The 18999-nt window shown below is 35.1% G+C and overlaps 1 protein-coding gene across 10 annotated transcripts; it reads left to right on the top strand.

Annotated features, from left to right (window-relative positions):
• Positions 1-479: 479 nt before the first annotated feature.
• On the top strand, positions 480-18344 carry LOC103697875 (2-oxoglutarate (2OG) and Fe(II)-dependent oxygenase superfamily protein). Of its 10 annotated transcripts, XM_039118721.3 has the most exons (18): positions 481-782; positions 859-936; positions 1568-1617; positions 1730-1783; positions 2197-2249; positions 2627-2699; positions 3908-3969; positions 7064-7132; positions 8437-8539; positions 8927-8997; positions 10170-10270; positions 11771-11866; positions 11947-12018; positions 12984-13051; positions 14027-14072; positions 14221-14294; positions 14854-14945; positions 15049-15572. In XM_039118721.3, the coding sequence occupies exons 1-17, from the start codon at positions 594-596 to the stop codon at positions 14897-14899; spliced, it is 1305 nt and encodes a 434-aa protein (XP_038974649.2). In that variant the 5' UTR covers positions 481-593; the 3' UTR covers positions 14900-14945; positions 15049-15572. The 10 variants fall into 10 exon arrangements, 9 of the variants coding, with proteins under 9 accessions (XP_038974648.2, XP_038974649.2, XP_038974650.2 ...); XM_039118720.3 differs by lacking the exon at positions 14854-14945 and having other exon boundaries at positions 480-782; XR_005508180.3 differs by lacking the exon at positions 14221-14294.
• Positions 18345-18999: the final 655 nt, after the last annotated feature.

Genomic DNA, 18999 nt, shown 5'->3' with positions numbered 1-18999 from the left:
TTATGAGCTTGCAAAACAACCGGCTGTAATTTTAGGAATTATAGTGAACTCCCAAGTGCTGCTTGGAGAGTGGACGTAGGAGCAAGTGTTGGCTCCGAACCATTATAAATCTCTCTGTGTTTGTATTGGTCTTTGTCTCCTCTCTTCATTCATTGCATCTAGTAATCTAACTAATCCACTTGCAATAGATTTAGTTAATCACTCACTTTATTTTTAATTGGTCAATAATTAATTAAAACCCAATTCACCCCCTCTTGGGTTGTCTCCTTAGACAACATTATTTAATTTAAAATATTATATTTTTTATATAACAATATTTTGTTTTTGATTTAAATACTTCTTTTACAATTTATATATTATAATTTTAAATTTTATTTTTCCCTCGAGTGTGCATTTCTCAATTTATAATTTTTTTCTCAATTATTTTATTTAATAATTCGTTTTCCTGCTTACCGTTTTTGAACGCTGCAAAGCGTGGCCTCCGACGGAACCCGGAACTCAATTCGCCGAAAGCACGCCTCCTTTTTAATGTTCGCCTTTCCAATACGCAACCGCCAAAACAAAGGAAGGATTCGAGAACGAGAGTGAGAGGGATGGCTCCCCTCTTCACACAGAGCCATCATCGCTCCCTCGAGCTCTCCTTCCTCTCCCCACGATCCCCCGGTCGGGCGCCGCCCCCTCGCCCTTTGCCTCGCCGCGTCTCGTGCCGGACGATGGCTTGCGAGCCCGCGGACGCGTTTCGAACGGTGAGGCCGGTCACCATCTCCTACCCCGAGCTGCAGGTCAGTCCGAGTCGATCGCCCTATCAGACTAGGTTTTCTTGAGAGTCGAGTGATGTGATTTTCTTGATGGTATCAGGACAAGAAAACGGATTTGTCGACCAAGATCGAACAAGGGCTAGGACCCAATGGACTTGGAATCCTTGCAGTCTCTGATGTATGTAGTCGGTTCCTTCCACTCTTTTTTTTTTTTTAAATTTTTTTTCTTCATTTGTCCTTCAAGAATAGATTTTATTGATCGTTGATGTCAGGAAGAAGCAATCAGGAAACGTCTCTAACTGTTTCCAAGATCGAATCTTGTTTTGGATTTGGAGCTGTATCGCATTCTTTTTCTTGTTTTAATGACAAGATGTCTTGATTCTTAAAGAAACATAATACCTACAATGTAACATGACCACAAGAAATGGTTGAAGTGAAACTTTTTGCTCATAGATGAGTAGATGAGTTCTTAATATTCTTTGTCGTATTTGGAATGAGCATGAACTTCACGTCAAGGAAAGGAGTTTGAATGTGCAGCATGACAGGGATTGGAAAAACAAAATTTAATAAAGAATGGAGAAAATATTTGAGTGGAAGAATCTTTGCAAGCACGGATGACTCTTTATAGCAATGTTGCAAGGAGGGCATTTAATGATTTTGACAGAAATCATATATGTTATTCTTTATGTGTATATTAGTGATTGTTTGTTGATGCAAAGATTATTTGGTTGTAGATTGATTTGCACTCTGCAGTGTTCGTCCTTTCATTGGCTAATATATGCTCCTTAAACTTATTTATGTTACCATAGGTGCCTGGGTTTCCTCTGTTACGTCAAAATCTCCTACATCTTGCACCCAGGCATGCACTTTTAAATTGCGCTACCAAATAGTTCAATTTCCAAATATTTTCTGGTTTATAATTCTTGTGAGAAGAAGACTAAACTGCCTGCTTTATTGTTTTCTTTTGGTAGAGTCGCAAACCTACCTGATGATGTAAAGAAAGAGCTTGAAGACCCAGACAGCAGGTATGGTGTGTTAAATATGGTCTCATCTAGAAACATGCTTTCAATTGTAAAGGTGTATGCATGCTGGGCATATCGAAAGGGACAAGCATTTTGTCACAGTGCAACTGCATTGCTTGGTTGTGATGAATAAGATTACTAAATAAGAAGGAAAGAAAACAAAAGACATGATAGATTGACTTTATTAGTTAATCTACATGAACATAAATGATTTATATCAACCTAAGATGTGCATAGTTTGACAAAGGTGTACTGCCATAACATTTGAGCAATTATTTTCATTATCTTTCCCCTTCTACACTTTTGTTTTCTTATCAATTTATAGATTGTGTATTTTTTTTATTGCCAGATTTTATTTTAATTTTAAAGTGCTGCTTGGGATTAATTTTATGCGTTATCCGTTTCTTGTCATATAGGTATAATTTTGGATGGAGTCATGGGAAAGAGAAGCTGGAATCTGGTAAATTTGGTAAGTTTTGTTTCTCTTTTAACTTCACCACTTTATGGTGCATTCACTATTAGAAGCAAGGATTATGAGAGTAGTGTAAAAAGAGAATGATTTTATATTCCTAGATCTTCCTAATTTCACTTGCATCTAAATTTTCTTTAGCTTCGTTGTTAAGGAAAGTGTGTGCCATAGCTTGATTTTTTGTTCTAGAAACCTTATGTATAGAGAGATATGCTATTATGCAAGTAAGGAGGAAAGATTTGGAGGCTTTTCTATTACATTTTCATTCTGTCATGTAATATATCTATTTGGATGTTAGCCTGCCTATTAAGAGATCAAGATTTTTTCATGGAACGACAGAATTCCCAATTGATTCTTCTCTACTGCAATCCTTGTAGATACATTTAAAGGCTCATATTATGCCAATCCAATCTTAGACATACCTACGACTGATGTTGCTGTTATACACAGGTATAATAATTGGCAACACATTTCCATCTTAGTTTATTATTTCTTACTACTTCCTAATTGCTGTAAGCAAACTCCATGTTAAAAGAATGATGTTGTACTTTCATTTTAAAGTATGATGATGCACTTTCAGATTTGTGCTTGTGAAAGGACAGGGATAGTTCAGATCTTATCTTTTAATTGTGTGGCTGCCAATGTTTTCCAGCCCAATGGATCGCATACTTCTATACTTCTATGCTTCTATGCTTCTATGCTTCTATACTTCTATACTTGTAGGCTGCTGAAAACTATTATGATCATTTCAGACTTAGTGGCTCTATACATACATAAAAGTGTGGGAACTCGGTGGAGCATTATGATAAGAAACAATTTAAGAAATTGATATAAGAAGCAAAGGACCTAAGGTTGTGTGTTATTCGAGTGAGGAGGTGAATAAGATGTGAATAAGCAAAAAAGGAAAAAATTAGGGTTTGAGAGATGGCACGTGAACTCGCAAGCCGCAATTGCATTTGCCAGAGGACCACTCCGCCACCATTGCCTTCTCCACAAGAGCTGCCATCAAAATCAACCTTTCTCAATGTCTAAAGTACAAAAAACTCTCTCACCCGAGTAGCAAATACTGAAGATAATTGTGTGTAACTTAATTCATCTTGCAGTATAAACAAATTTGCTTGTTTTGGGTGGGAAAAATTGCGATGCAGCCGTAGCCATGCTTAAGAAGAAGGAAAAGACAAAGACTTGTCAACTGTTGATTAGTAGATAACTGCCTTAATTTTATAGTCAAGTAGAAATATCAAGTCTATATTGTGAACATTACAATCAGAATTTGCCAGCAATTCCTGATGAGAGCTGAACATCTACAATGATGTCGTTAGTGTTATCTTGAATAATAGTGCTATAAGCTGTTTTTAGAGTGTTGTTATCTTAGCCAGGGAGAGTATGGTAGGCAATCCTTAATAATATAGTAATACTCTATAGCCAAAATTTTTCAGCTTGTGCTTTGCTTCATATCATCTCCAACATGGCAATCATGATTGTCATGCAGAACAGCTTTACAAGCTGATTCATTACATTCAATGCTACTGTGCCTTTTCCTTGTCTTCTTTTTTTCAAGGAAGTTGCTTCTTAGTACTATGACTTTATCTATAATCATATGTTTACATGTGTTCTCTTATGTTTATTGATCACTTCAATTGGACTCTATCATCTAGGTACCCATCATACTGTCGACCAAATATATGGCCTGCCATTTCTTTGCCTGAGCTTGAACAAGGTACATGGGCATCTCTCCTCTGAATCCATATATGTGAATAATACTGGAGAAGGTTCTTCAGTCTGTTGTGTAAATTGTATATCAGCATCTTCATGAGATTCCTAAGAGGAAGTTATATTCATCACTGTGAAATGTTTGCTTTCTAATAGAGAACTATAATTACATCTTGCATATACTGTTGCCAATGTATTGTAGGGGCATGATCTATCTGCATCTTATAGTTCTAATAATTCAATGTGGTTCTGGATTCATTTTAGTGATTCACGAGGAAATAATTATAAAGTTCTGCCATATAGCTAGAATTTTGGGAGCACCAACAATTTTAGAAGTCCTGATAATATTCTTTAAAAAGGTTAATGTTCTCTCTTTTTTCTAAACTTTCTCGTCACATCAGAGAGCATTTTTCAAATTGATGGAGAACCCTATAAAATTTCAGCTCTCTTCGCATGAACTCTTATTGGTAACTATAATGCAAACTATTGTGTTACCATTTTCTTCAAAATTATTTATATTTCTAAAAATATCAGAATGAGTTTTTGGTTATGGTAGATTATCTGATATTTGGTTAGGTATATATCTCTTTTCACTTGCTATAGTTGAACTAAAATAAGATGTTAGCTAAAAGCTCTACTGTTCCATCAAAAAAATTTAGAAGCTCTAATCTATATGCTATTTTATGGGTGACATGATACAATTACAAAATGACAAACATTCTGAAGGATATGGGTCTAAAAATCATTTGAAAGATAATGCCAGTAGAATTTTATTTGGATGGAAACAAACCTTATATAAGATTTGTGGACAAGAGGTATAAAAAGTGATCTCTTTTTTGTTATCTCAAGACCTTTCATATTGAAGAAATGCAAGATGCAAGAAATTGAAGTCCCTATGTTGTGGACCTTTGGGGGAAACTTTCGAACAAAAGTTAGTAATTAAAATGCTGTATAGTTCAAAATTTTGGGCAATATCCGAGTGCGAATGTAAAGATGCATATGGCAATATGTAGATTGATGACATAGATATGTAGTATAAAATTTAGACTGACAATGCCTTATGGATCTGAATGTTGAGTGATCCAAGGTCACATTTATACAGGTGCAGCAATCATTGGATTATTAAGGTGGATATATGATAGAACTAGGAAAGAAAATGTTAGATAGAAGTACAATCTTGAAGTCTGTATTTTGGGTAGGGTATTAGGTGACAAATATGCAGCATTTTGTCATATGCAATCCTGACTGCAGTTTAGGCTAAGGGGAGGGGCTTGGATGGATGTAGGGGCATAAACAAGTGGAACTTGAGCAAGTTGAGGCAAGGTCGAGCTTGCCTCGATTTTCCATCATCCCAGCTCAATCTTGGCTTAAGCTTGTAGCATGCTAAGCAACCTTAGATCAAGCTTCGCTCATTAGAATTCGAGCCAGCTCAAGATCGGTTCGCTCAGTTTGTCCAGTGACAGACAGGGAGATAACAGTGAGGGAGCAGGTAGGCAGGTTGAGTAGCTGAGTGAAACTGTGAGGGTGCAGGCAGGGAGTTTGAGTGGTTGGTGCACTCAGTGGTGGCCAGGCCCATCATAGTGAGGAGAACCTTGAGAAGTAGGAAAAGGTAGAGGTGGTGCAGGCAAAGGTGGTAGCTACGGGACTGAGAGATATGGCTGATATTTAGATCAATAGCTAGAGAGAAGCAAAATGAAGATAATCACCAATCTCTTCTGTGAGGTAGGGAAGAGGAGAATGGAGAGAAGAGAAGAGAATATGTTGAGGAGAAGTGGAATTGTGATGGTAGTGCTGAGGAGTAAAGTAATGGCTGGCAGGTGTTATTTCCCCTCTCCCATTTGTTTGCATGTCCATTTCAGCCATTCAGATCTTAATCTGATGGCTGAATGAATAAAGATAATCTATCTAACAAATATATTTGTAACAATCTACATTTATCTATTATTTAATATATATTAAATAAATATATGTAGTTTCAAGCTGAACACGAGCTGCTCAGAAACATCTTGTTTGTTTGACCTCGTGGATATGTTCCAGAGGAGTGGTGGAAGTGATTTAGGCTTATTTTTAAGATTAATCACATGACCTTGTATGTTTAATGTTATGGATTGAACTTTGATGCTCTTCATATTCCTTTTCATCTTTAATTTGGAAATCTTCTTTCCTTCTCCAAGATACCATGATTAGAGTGCCATAAAGATTTCTAAGATACTAGAATACAAAACAGATTTAATTAATTACTACTTGACTCTTCTATCCTTGTACTAAATGTTACTTCTGTAGATATGGCAAAATGAGCAAGGTGTGGACTTTACAAAGACTAATACATCCTCATTCTCTATTATGTACTCAGCAACATCAAAGTCTTCAATTTACTATGGACTCAAACATTATGGGTGTTAGAGATGTAGATGACACATAACATTGATATTGCTTATTCTATATGTATGTACCTTTTTAATGTCCTGGATGCATATGCTATGACCAGATTCTAGTTGGCGTATTTGGTTTAGAAGTTTGACAAGGATTCAAAAAATTAGTTCAAATTCTTGTCAGTTGTTTCTTATAAACAAATACGTGTGTGGCAAGGGTGACAATAAATGAAGTATTTAATGTCTAGCCTCTAATTCTGTTTTGTTAACTATGACTAAAAGCCTTTTCTTTGTCTTCTGTTTCCATGGCTTAGCCTAAGCAGCTTACTGCTTCTCAAAAGTTCTTATAGATATGTATATTCTGTAAAGCTCACATCATGTATGGCTACTTTACATCTAAATGCATTCTGAATTATCATCGTTAGATAATTAAGAGATCAGTTGGTATATTTGTATAATTTTTTTGATTACCACGACTATTGAAGATCCTAGGAGGAATAGTAGGTATCTTTTTCCCTTTAATTTTATCATGGTGCATGTACGTCCTGCCTTTAGTTTCCATCTCAATGTTATCTCCTGAACTGACGGGGGTTAATATATATTTCTTATTTAAATCTAAGTTCGAGTTCTTTAGTTAGGTGATTTTGCATATGAGAGAGTAGTTTTTTTCTTCTCAATAAATAAATACTAAATTTTGTAACATGACTCTTGATGTGTTCAATTTTGTAGCATTTAAAAATCTTGGAAAGCTGATGTTGGAAGTTGGGCTCATGTTGGCATATCATTGTGATCAATATGGTATGTTTACCATGTCCAGAATTTGTAGACCTTATAATTTATATTACACCCTTATTGCATTTGCTCTTATAAACCACGTGATATGATAAACAATTTGGCTTGATGTATTATGTCAGCATCTACCCTTTTTCTAAACAAGAAAAAATGAGAAAATTCTCATTTTTCACTCAGTGAAAATTCCTTGCTAAATCTGGACTACATTAATATTCTGTAATCATATGTTTCTCCTGACATGCCAAACCATTGCATCCTTCATAAATTCCCATTCTAGAGGCTATAATCTATCCATAATTTATTATTTTATAATCTTCTAATGTAAACTACTTTTACATTTTTTTTTTTAAGTATCTTCTAATGTAACTACTTTTGTTGCGACATCCTTCTGCTTCGTTCTGTGACCTTCATTAAACCCTCCCATTTCTGTTGACATATTACAAGCTTTGCCAAACTTTGTAGTATTTACAATATTCACACATCTACACCTGATGTTTGATATGCGGAGACATCCTAATTTATGCTATCCCTAAGGCTTTTTAAGCAGAGGACTATCGCCTTTATATCAAGCAATATTTGGTTACAATGTAATTGAATACCAAATCTAACAACATGTACTCCATTTGTTTAGGCTTTACCTTCAAACTTCACTGCAAGAATTTTATCTAAGGTTGTTTTGTTGCCGCAGTGAGTGTTGGGATAGGCTTATTCTATGGCTCAGATAATTGGAAAGGCTTAAATATAGCTTTGATGCTTATTATCAAGGATCTGTTTGTGCATGCATGCATGAATCTCTGTGTGCATGCACATCCGAGTGTGTAATTTTTGTGTTGGTGATAGTATGCTTTCACTTTTCATCTCAATAAAGTAATGGTAACTGGAGTTCTATTCTCCATTTCAGCTGGAAAGATATATATATATATATATATATATATATATATATATATATATATATATATATATATATAATTTTTAAATCAATAAAAATCAACATAATACTGCCATTAATTTCCTGTTGTATGTTCTTTCCTGTTACAAGGGCTGGCTCAAATGGCTGTTATAACAACCATTATGTTGTTCCCAAACTAAACTGATCCCAGAACAGTTATTTTCCATTATAATGGAAATAAAAGGATGTTTAAAAGGATATACAAACAATTAATCTATAATCTCAGATTTGGGAAGTTCATACAAGGTTCCGATGATTAGTTCCAAACCCTTTTTTTAATTCTTTTTTTATTATTGCAAACTCTGCTTTGTTGCATGCATAAAGCTAATACATATACTGATATGTTTCATTCAATGGTTAGTAACAAAGGAGATGACAAAGCATGATGATGGACTTGAGCATATACTTAGGCACTCCAGGTGCCACAAAGGTCGTTTATTATATTACTTTCCTCGGCAACTGAGGTAATTATTACTCTAGTTGAAAGTGCAATTCTATTACATTGAGGATTGCATTTCTATTTCTATTATACTTTTGCATAACATGATTTTAGCTCCCTTTTTTTTGTGTGTGTGTTGTGGGGGGGGGGGGGGGGGTTGCTATTAGCTTAGTTGGATTTTAGCTAGTTTTTGTTTCTGCTACTATATTTGAACGTGTATGTATCAATTTGATGTTTATCGAACATGTGTTGGCAGCAAGAGCTTTGCCATATATTTGATGTTACTGGACAATGAATTCTTAAGAGTGTATTATCTAGTAAATTTTAGATGCATGTCTTTTGATAGAATAATATAGCTGTCTTTCGATAAATATTTCTTGTTTTGATGGACGTTGCAATTATTGTCTTGCAGTGAATGCACTGGGGATATTCGTTCCACGTCCTCATGGTGTGGGTGGCATACTGACCATGGGTCACTCACAGGTGAAATTTAACTTCTAGGCTACCATTTGTTGTTAAAGTTAAATAAACTTTTGTATGAACAAGTTTTTCTAATGTATCATCATGTAACTCATTTCATTATTATCATAAAGTTTTCTCATTGCTTTGTTGATGAATTCTACTTTTTAAGCCTATAAGTGGTAAATACAATATTAATATCTACTTTCATAGGTCTACCTTGGGACCCATTCCAAACCCATAGACTTGTGGGTCCAGATCAGCTCCAGGTAGGGTATGGGTCTGTGGATATCGGTGACAGCCCTAATATCCAGAATGGAGTCTGTGCAGATTTAAATTTTTCTTCTTCTTTTACCTTGAATTTGAATACATCAAGTATTTAGCACATTTTTTACGATTAGTAAGCATAACAGAGCTTCCAAAACTTGATTCTCTTTGTAGTGTTTCTAAGAATGATGATGCACACATTGACGACACCCAAATGCTGGGTACAATTTATGAGTTGAACTTATCACAAGAAGGATGAACTCTGCATGTGTCAGACATTTTGAACCTAGTGCTCTTGGTTAAGTGGATAGTGAGTTTCCGATTATTCTGGGGAAATCTTTGAAAGAAACTGTTGAAAGAAGATAAATATTAGCTAGCTCTTAATGATGTTAAACTTCAACCAATCATACATGTCTATGGTATAATTCTGTTGTGGCATTATATATAAAGGTACTTTGGCATTATACCTACGTATACAACAAAAAATCATCATTTTAAAAGTGAAGTAGCACTATCAGTTAGTTCACAATCATGTGATCCATGTAAGCCATCTCTCTCTCTCTCTCTCTCTCTCTCTCTCTCTCTCTCTCTCTGCGCGCATGCGTGTGTATTTGCACATGCATGCTTTTGTACACGGTAAGATTCATTTTCCAGGTTTAATATGGAAAAGAGTTTCTCGTGATAGAACTTGTTTACTCCTGGTAATATATCTCATCAGTTACCTTTTTTCCCACAAATAATACTAGAAGTTTCTAGATTCTGTTATGGGCTACTGTGCAAGCTCAATATATAGCACATCAATGCATGGTTTTGTTTGCTATAAATTCTTAATATTACAGAAATGAAACTAGTATATCTTTGAGAATGAGAAGCTCTGTACTAAAACACATTGTGTTCATGGCACTAATTATCTGAAATCATATTTGTAGGTCTTACTTGTGGCATGTTCAAGAGAAATGGTATAGAGATCCCATGTCCTGACACGGGTGCTGGCCTTTACATTAAAACGCGAAATGACAAAATTGTCAAAGTAATTTCTGTTTCTTTACTTTTCTCCTTGAGATTGAAGCAAGATAACGTCTTAGTTGTTTCATCCAGCTGATTCCTACTTATCAATCATTGTGAATGCAGTAATTTTTCAACATAAAGAGGTGGATCACTGATGTATCTTATTTGTTTATGTTTTAGTGTTGATCAATGAGACTAGAAATAGCTAGAGAATAGATGAGGTGGATCACTGATGTGTCTTATTTGTTCATGTTATAGTGTTGCTCAATGAGACTAGAAGTGACTGGAGAATAGACCTACTTTAAACCTGTCAATAGGTTTTTGTGCCTGAACTGTACAGATGCAAATTACATGATGGACTATTTAAATTGAGTGTCCACATGTTGGTCATGGTACATGAAATTTTTTTCCTTTTTCTTTTTGTGAGGAGGGAGATCTACCCGCACTATAGTAACCCAGGTTTAAATTTTTGAGGATGCATCGCCCAAGAATTGAAACTAGAATCTTTAGTTGCTATAGCTCTAGTTCACATGGTTCATGATATTTATGATGCTTGAAATTTGAAGAGCGAATGTTATGGATGATCTTGCTTATGCATTTGTCAAGTGGTTATAAACTAGATAAGTTTTAATGACCCATGACTTCATGTGATTTGTGGTTTAGAGAGCAAATCCTATTAAATTTGGTCTACAATTTTATGAATTTGTAAATTTAGGGCACTTTAGATGTTGTATATCATGACTAATTATGTGACTTCAATTGTTATGGCCCATCATGAAGTTTGCCAATGAGATTCAAGCTCAAGTTTCTTGGTAGGATTTTTAGCTCAACTCATGGCTTTAATGTTCCCAAGGCATATGTAGTTATGCCTTGTTTGAATTGCACACTGGGTGACTACGAGTAATGGTCCACAACACTATGTAGACGCTACAGATCTTAAAGCACGTGTGGATCAAAATTCAGGTTATTGTTTCTATGGACATGATAGGGATAAGTCTGTCATCATAACATGACCATTTCATAGTTATTAGCAAGTTTCTATGATCGGCTGTCAACCAAATGTCAACCCTCCAACCTTCTCATCTGGGCTTGGGACTGGCCACATAATTTTTTCATGGTAACATGACTTGAGTGTTGAATATGCCATTGTTAGTCCATGTTGTTGACATTCTAGGATGCTTCCAATACATTGATTAAGTTATAAATGCTATTCCTCTTCGAAGTGATATGACTGAAAAAAGAACATTTATGTAATTTGGATGGTATGTAGACCTCTTCTGTCCGTCCTGTTTATATTGTAACCTGACCCAGATGCATATAGATGCACATATGTATATATGTGCATTCATATGTCTGAATACTTGCAAAATACAGATATTCCCCATCTATTCCTCAAATGAACAAATCCTCGTATATTTTGAAATGTAACTCAAGAAACTATATTTTGATGTCACTGTTTCTCTTCTGCTTTAAAAAACATTCTTATTATGTTGATAATTGCATCTTCATTTGGATGCATTAGGTTGTGTTTGGAGAAGATGAATTAGCATATCAAATTGGTGAAACAACTGAAGTATTATCAAAGGGCCGTCTTTGTGCTACTCCACATTGTGTACAGGTATCTCATCAATGAAACATGCTTTTATTTGTTTCTGAAGAAAAGGAATATACTCATGACATTCTCTATATTACTTGCAGGAATCCAGATTTACTCTTTGTTTTGTTATTTATTCTCTTACCATACATCTAGAATTTGCCTTTTTATATAAGGTACTGTTTAGATTTTTTTCTTTTTAAATAAAAACTTTAACCCTTGGAAACCTTGTCCAATCCTAGTATCCTTTTATTCTAAATAATAGAGCTTGGAAAATTCCATTATATTATAAAACTATAGATGTCTGATCTTGGCTTCTGATCTATTTATTTTGTTCAGATTCCTGATGATTTTTTCCATGGAGAGAAAATGCCTATTAGTGTCACTGTTGATGGATTTTTTTTAGTTGCCTATTTGCTAATCAATATTCCATAATCCCAAATATTTTGCAAGTTCCATTACCTATGCTGCTCTTCTATGTAATTTTTCCCTTTTCCTGTGCATCCACTCAGAAGGAGCTGAACATGAAAAGGATACACTGATTTGACAAGAGAAATGCCATACAAGGAAGGAATCTATGTTCTAAAATTTGTCAATTTGTTTTTTATTTTTTTGTCATTTGTTTTTTTATGCACTGACAATGTTGCGCATGTTTTATTTATGACTGTAAAACAGCTAATCTTTCTATGGGTTCTTTACTAATCTCATCATGCTTCCATTCTTCCCCATAAGAGGGAGTGTCTTATTCAGTTGCTGCTATTGCTCTATTTTGTGAACTATTAGCTGTCGTCAGCTCTCCATCCTTCTACTTATCTTCTTGTCTTTGCCCATATTCTGGTTTTAAGTGGATGATGTTACAAACGTTCTAGTATCTGCAGTTCACTTGGTTTATTGGAATATGTGCAACATCTACAATGTGAGATCTACTGCAACTTATATATATATATATATATATATATATATATATATATATATATATATATATATATATATAAAATATGAAGGCATTTTTTATCTCTAGTTTTTGCTTACCAAATCCTTATCAAACAGGAAGGGTCTCTCTTTCTTGTGCATTTCTTTGTCATGGATCTTCTGTCTTTCAGTATTCTTAATATATTTTTTTAAATTTATTGTTGGATAGGCACCTAATGGTGAAAAGGCTTTTGGTGTGGAACGTTCAACTTTTGCTATGTTCATGCAACCTGACTGGTACTTTCAGAAATATCTTAATTATAACCATGTGAAGTTAAAGAAATCTAACTATGTGAACCAACATGTTTCTGTTGTATAATTTTCTAGTATGGATTATCTGTGGTCACTCTAGGCATTGTTTTTTTATCTCTGTCACTTGGATGAAAACAATGTATGTCTGATGCCTAGAAAAAAAATGAAAATCTGAATCATTTTGTGTAGTTTGTCTTCCAAGTTCTTCATGTTGTGAAGTAATAGACGAGACAATCTATGCATATCTTTATTTGCTTCGATCCTGTCTGTTTAAAATATGCTGACTTTTGAACAAAATATGATCCCTATCTGCATGAAACTAAAAAAAAAAAAAGAAGATTTTTGCTCATCTCATTGAGGAGTGGTCAGTGGTGTCCTGCCTTGGCTAAACAATTCTCCTAGTTAGAATCTTGCACTGGTGGAATTGCTAACAAAATTGAATGGTTAAGGTCACTGAACTTTTCACGCAACTTTAAGCTAATGCGTGTGGTTGCTGAATCCATGCATCGCAGTTATTCCATGTCTTCTTCTAACTGGTAACTTCTTATTATGTAAGATTTGGACATTTTTCCAGAAATCTTATCATGTTCGGTGATTCCAAATTGTTTTGAAACTAAATTTATATCAATGAAGGGCTCATATATATCTGATTGATACAACCTTGCATGTGCATACAAGCTGGAATATCATCCATGGTGATACTAGACATGTCCATCTAGTTTTCCATCCTCTTTGGCTTTACAAATTTGGCACCATATAATTAGCAACTCCTGGTTTGCAGCAGTTTTGGATCTCTCGTCCATTTTAAGTTCGTTCAAGTATTAAAATAAATTACTTTGGTTTCGCTGCTTTGCCACCTTAATAGCATGTGAAGTCAAATGTTCAATAGTGGTGGTCCATTATTATAATCCTTTTATTTAAGATCAATTCATTTTTCTTACTTTGTTCAATTCTTGATAGGGATGAGCGTCTTAGATTTCCTGACGAGATTCATCATCATCAAGAGGTATGTTATTGATGCTTCTATGGATTAGTATTGGCTGTTATGCATGCAGTCCTATACTGTGCCATGTTTTTAAGGAGAGCATGGTTGATGATGGACATGGTGCTTCCATGATGACCTCACATACATGATAATTCATGTTGTTCTGCAGTTGATTCCACCAAATGGAACTCTTACTTTTGGGGAGTATTCCGAAATGCTCCTTAACAAGTATTACCATCAAAGGTTGTAAGGCAATATCATAACATTTATATGTATCTTTACATTTCTTGATACATAAGTGAATGTCATAACTTCTACTATATGAATTTTTAATCTTATTTTTGGTTCTAACAGTAGGTTCAATCAAAATTTATATCTTGCTAGTACCTTTCACTTTTACAAAACTAGTGCACGAACAGTGCTCCCTTTTACATGATAATATATAATTTTGATCCTTGTGACTGCATGTGTGCCCACAAGACTTTGTAAATGTGGAAAGTGTTTTCAAGCAGTCATTCATAAATTTTGGCTATCAACCGAATTTCCTCATCTCATAAATTTGAGATTTTTTTTTTTGGACCTTGATTCTCTTGGTGAACTTAGACACAATGTGATCTGAATGATAATGATTAGATCAATTAATGGATAGTGAAACTGTATGCTTGATATCTGGTGCTACCAGGCTAGAACATTGTTGGATTGTTGAGACGTCACATTGACACTGAGTAGAAGAATTGCAGTTTTTTCTTGATTTTTTTTTCCCCTTAACCCTTCTTTTCCTATACATCATGCTGTAATGCAGCTTGATGTATCATATCAGGTTGATGGTTTGTCTCGTTGATTCATGATGGATTTTAGAGAATGCTTTGTCGAGAGGACAATGTGTAGCAAAATGTAATTGTCCGATCTAGGCATTTTCTTTTTCCTTTTTTCTTTCTTTCTTTCTTTCTGTTTTTGTTTCTTTCGTTCTTATGAAGTTTATGTCTTGCCTGTCAAGAATGATTACCAGTCAGAAAGTAGAGGGGCAGCTGATAATACAATTGCGGGGTATGGATAGTGATGTACCACTAGAGTATGCAGTTTGAAATTAAAGGTTTACTTGATGTAGCTTCGAGAAAGATTTTGTGATAGTTGAAGCTGGTACAGGAGGCATCACTAAATGGAACTGATTTTGTGATAGCCAGCCACTTCATGAGTAATCCAAAGCTCAGAAAGGTGACAGCACCAAACAAGCATTACAGGCCATCATGAGATCTCCCTTCCGCCGTGTTCGGGATAACGCTGGGGGCGCGTCAAGTAGGGGGAAGCTCGGTAAGTTGCTGGGTTCCACGAAGGGCCATCTCTCCTCCGCATGGCCCGGTTGGTGGCCGAGGGTGGACATTATGGGAGACCATGATGCTCATGTCTGCCATTCATTCTGATTGGTCGGCATCATATGGTGGCTGAGGGTGGACTGAATGATAAGCTACTTGAAACACCATCTAAGACTTACTGGATATTGTATGGTATAAGATTTCTCCTCTTGGCTTGTCACAGATATTATATTAGTAGATATATATATATATATATATATAGAGAGAGAGAGAGAGAGAGAGAGAGAGAGAGAGAGAGAGATTGACTTGGCTTGACCGGAGTGGATTTTTATTTGATTATAGACGATGGAGATTCTACATCAATGATCAAGCTATTAGAGGATGTAATTTGCTATCTTCAAAATACTTTCACACTAAAATTATGTGAGTTGGAGATTCTTAATCAATGCACTGAATGGTCAAAACAGTAATATAGTATGTATTATTTCATGTTATTTAAACTATCCAATTTTTAACTACTTAATATGCAGATTAGGAGTCTCTATAAAATAATTTAGAAGTAATAGATCATATTCAATAATTTAGATCATCGATATGGGATTTGAGTAGAGATCTACTCAAGTGTCAGCCTATATATATATATATATATATACAAAATATAGGGTGGAGTCATAATATACATGGGGTATGAAGAAATAGTTTTATATCCACTATTAAATTCAGTATCGAAGGTCAAAAATAAAATTATGAACAATAAGCTATTATTAAGAATGTCTGAAGCATCTACATACGAAAGTTGAAAGTTAAATCACAGCTTGCAATTGACATTTTTGGATTTTATAAAGGATTTGTGGTAAGTTTATACTCCTACACCAAAAAAGTCTGAATGTAAATTAAGTTTGAAGGACTTAAGATCCATTTGTTCTATATTATAATGTAATTTCCTAAGCATGAGTCCAAACTCCAGGGTATATCATCTTGCTATTTCACGTATAATGGTAGTTCCATAATTTTCATTTGATAAAAACTGAAGAAGAAAAAGGTCATTTAGCTTTGGATTCTGAAACTACTTTTGTTCTTTTGAAGTGGCTGGACTTCTATTGTCCCCAAACACGGGCTAAGGAGCATGACCGCTGTTACTAAAAAGTAAAATCTTAAGCTCCAGAACCTCTCGAGTGCAAATATCTAAATTCTAAGGTAGTAGGTGGATCGACTTGCGCGCTACTAGGATTCTTAGCCTATCCAACCTTGAACTATTTCTCAACAGTTGGATTTCTCAACTTCTTGGAATTCTCAAATTTCTTATACTATATGATGTCGTTAGCTAATGCCGTTTAAAGAGTAACTAGGATAATGATAGAAGTTAAGATCATCGGTGAGTCTTATATACACAAATAGGGGGAAAAATGCAGTGCTAATAATAAAAATCACACACAGAACTGGGGATAAGGGGGAAAAAAGAACGTCTATGTATACATCGCGGGTAGGTCAGGAGAAGCGACAAAGAGCAGACAATCCTGGGATAAGGTGGGCCCCGTTAGTTATCTTCGCCGGATTCTGTTCCCATGGTTCCATCCGCGGTGCTTCATGATAAATTGGCAACTTACCGCAATTTAGCAACCCCAATAGTAAGGTAAATAAATGAGGACAAGTTGATAGCGACTTTTGTCTTTTCAACTTTTATTCCTTCATAATAGTTGTGATATCATAGAAGAGACTAATGATTTTTTTTTTTAATTTTAATTTTGAAATTATACATTAATTTTTTAAAGAAAAGTTAAAAACATTGTTTTGATTCGAGAGAATATTTATTTTTTTATGATTTTTTTTTATGAGACTAGGAGTGATTAATCCTTATCTTTTCTATCCTATCTCCAAACTAGAATCAAATAAACTCTCAGCGCAGTAGAACCGTTATTTCCGAATAACGGCGTTTTGCCTTCGCCGGGTGTCCGTTATTGCCGAATAACGGCGTTAGTGGAACCGTGTTTCTCGGGAAGCGAGAAAATTTGTTTGAGATGTTCTTGGAGGCCGGGCGGCACATAAAACGTGGGGAAGAGGATAAGAGAGACACACGTCGCGAGGACAAGGAGAGGGGGAGCGTGCAAGGCTTATTCTATCCGCTGCCCTTCTCTCTCTCTTGTCTGTGGTTGCCCTTAGTAGGACCCCACAATTGCAAGGCCTCCTCTCACAATATCATTGAGCAACCCCTAAATTGCTACGCTTGATAAGTTTGAGAATGTGGTACCAGTGATTGTCTGTTTATTTGTGATCACTACCATTTGAGATTCAGATTACATAATTTTATCCGGCAACTTTCTATATGCTAGCAATTCATGTAAATATTTTGAAGTGCTCTCCAGAGGATTAGGAGAAAATTTAGAAGGTTAGACTAATTGAGCAGAAGATCACTTACTGTTAGGTTGATTGTATTATAGATTTATTAGCTTCCATGGGCTAACATTATTATGCAAAAAGGGTGTAGCATGCATGACTAGCAAATTTCTTAATCAATAGGCTTTCCTACATTGAAGATGAAAAGAACAAATGGAAGAAAAAGATGTAAGATTCTTGTTTATACATCATGATTGGATGAATAAGAAAAAATTGTTCAATTATCTTGATCTAATCATACTTGAGCAAAAGATGGCCTGCATTTCGGCAATCTGAGCTAAAATTTAAGCTATTGATTATTGATTCCTTCATTGGTGGATTTGTAGGATGTACTTGGCACCTCAAGAAAATAAATGATTCAACTATCCATCTACCTTAGGGCGAGACATATCCACTAGAAGATGAATGGGGTGGCAGATTATATGGCCTTCTTTGTGGCTAATCATTCTCATGGATGCTTTGGACCAATGCGGCGTTGGCTTCAAGGAGCTTTTGGAACATGTTGTTTTATAATTATTTTGGATGTATTCATATTAGAGTGGCATGAAATGCACACAACAACAAACAATCAGATAGTAAATTATTATTTTGCCAAAATTAGGTAGACATAGCTGTTCTTATTATTCCGAATCCCATAAAGCCATATAATCTCTTAGGGCTCATTTGGTTCACAAGAAGCATTTTTCCTCATAGGAAGCAGATTTGTGGGAAGTAGATTACTGGAAAGAGGATACTTGGAAAAGTACTTTTGGCATGTTTGGTTGACCATGGAAAAGTAAGAGATTTACAAAGTGTTTCTAAACGGTTGATCATCTACTTTATTGGGAAAGTTATGCATAATTCCTATTATACCTTTAATAAAAACTATGTCTTTAATGCTTTGGATCAAATAAACATAGCTGAAGGATCTTTTTGGGAAAAAATAAAAATATTTTGATTTTTGAGTTACGGAAAAGTAATTTTTTCATGTTTCTTATTGGAAAGACTTTTTCATGAAACGTGAGAATTATATTTCCATGGGAATACAACTTTTTCGTCTCTCCTTTGAAAACTTCAACCAAATAAGAGACATCTCTTTACTTTTTTGTCGCCCATACTTTCCCCTTTCTTTTCTCACAAACCAAATGAGCTCTTAATATATTTTTAATCTCGATTGATTTGTGTGATACATCTTGAAAGCCGGGACAAGATTGGACAACCCAAAATTCGGTTGCCGTTATCTCACGATCAAGTGGGCCACC

The sequence above is a fragment of the Phoenix dactylifera genome, chromosome 1 (genome assembly GCF_051530095.1).
Source record: "Phoenix dactylifera cultivar Ajwa chromosome 1, Ajwa_hap1_PhDact_Kaust_v1.1, whole genome shotgun sequence".
Taxonomy (NCBI): Eukaryota; Viridiplantae; Streptophyta; class Magnoliopsida; order Arecales; family Arecaceae; genus Phoenix; species Phoenix dactylifera.
Note: the sequence above shows the minus strand (reverse complement) of the source record. Positions and strands in the feature narration are given on the sequence as shown.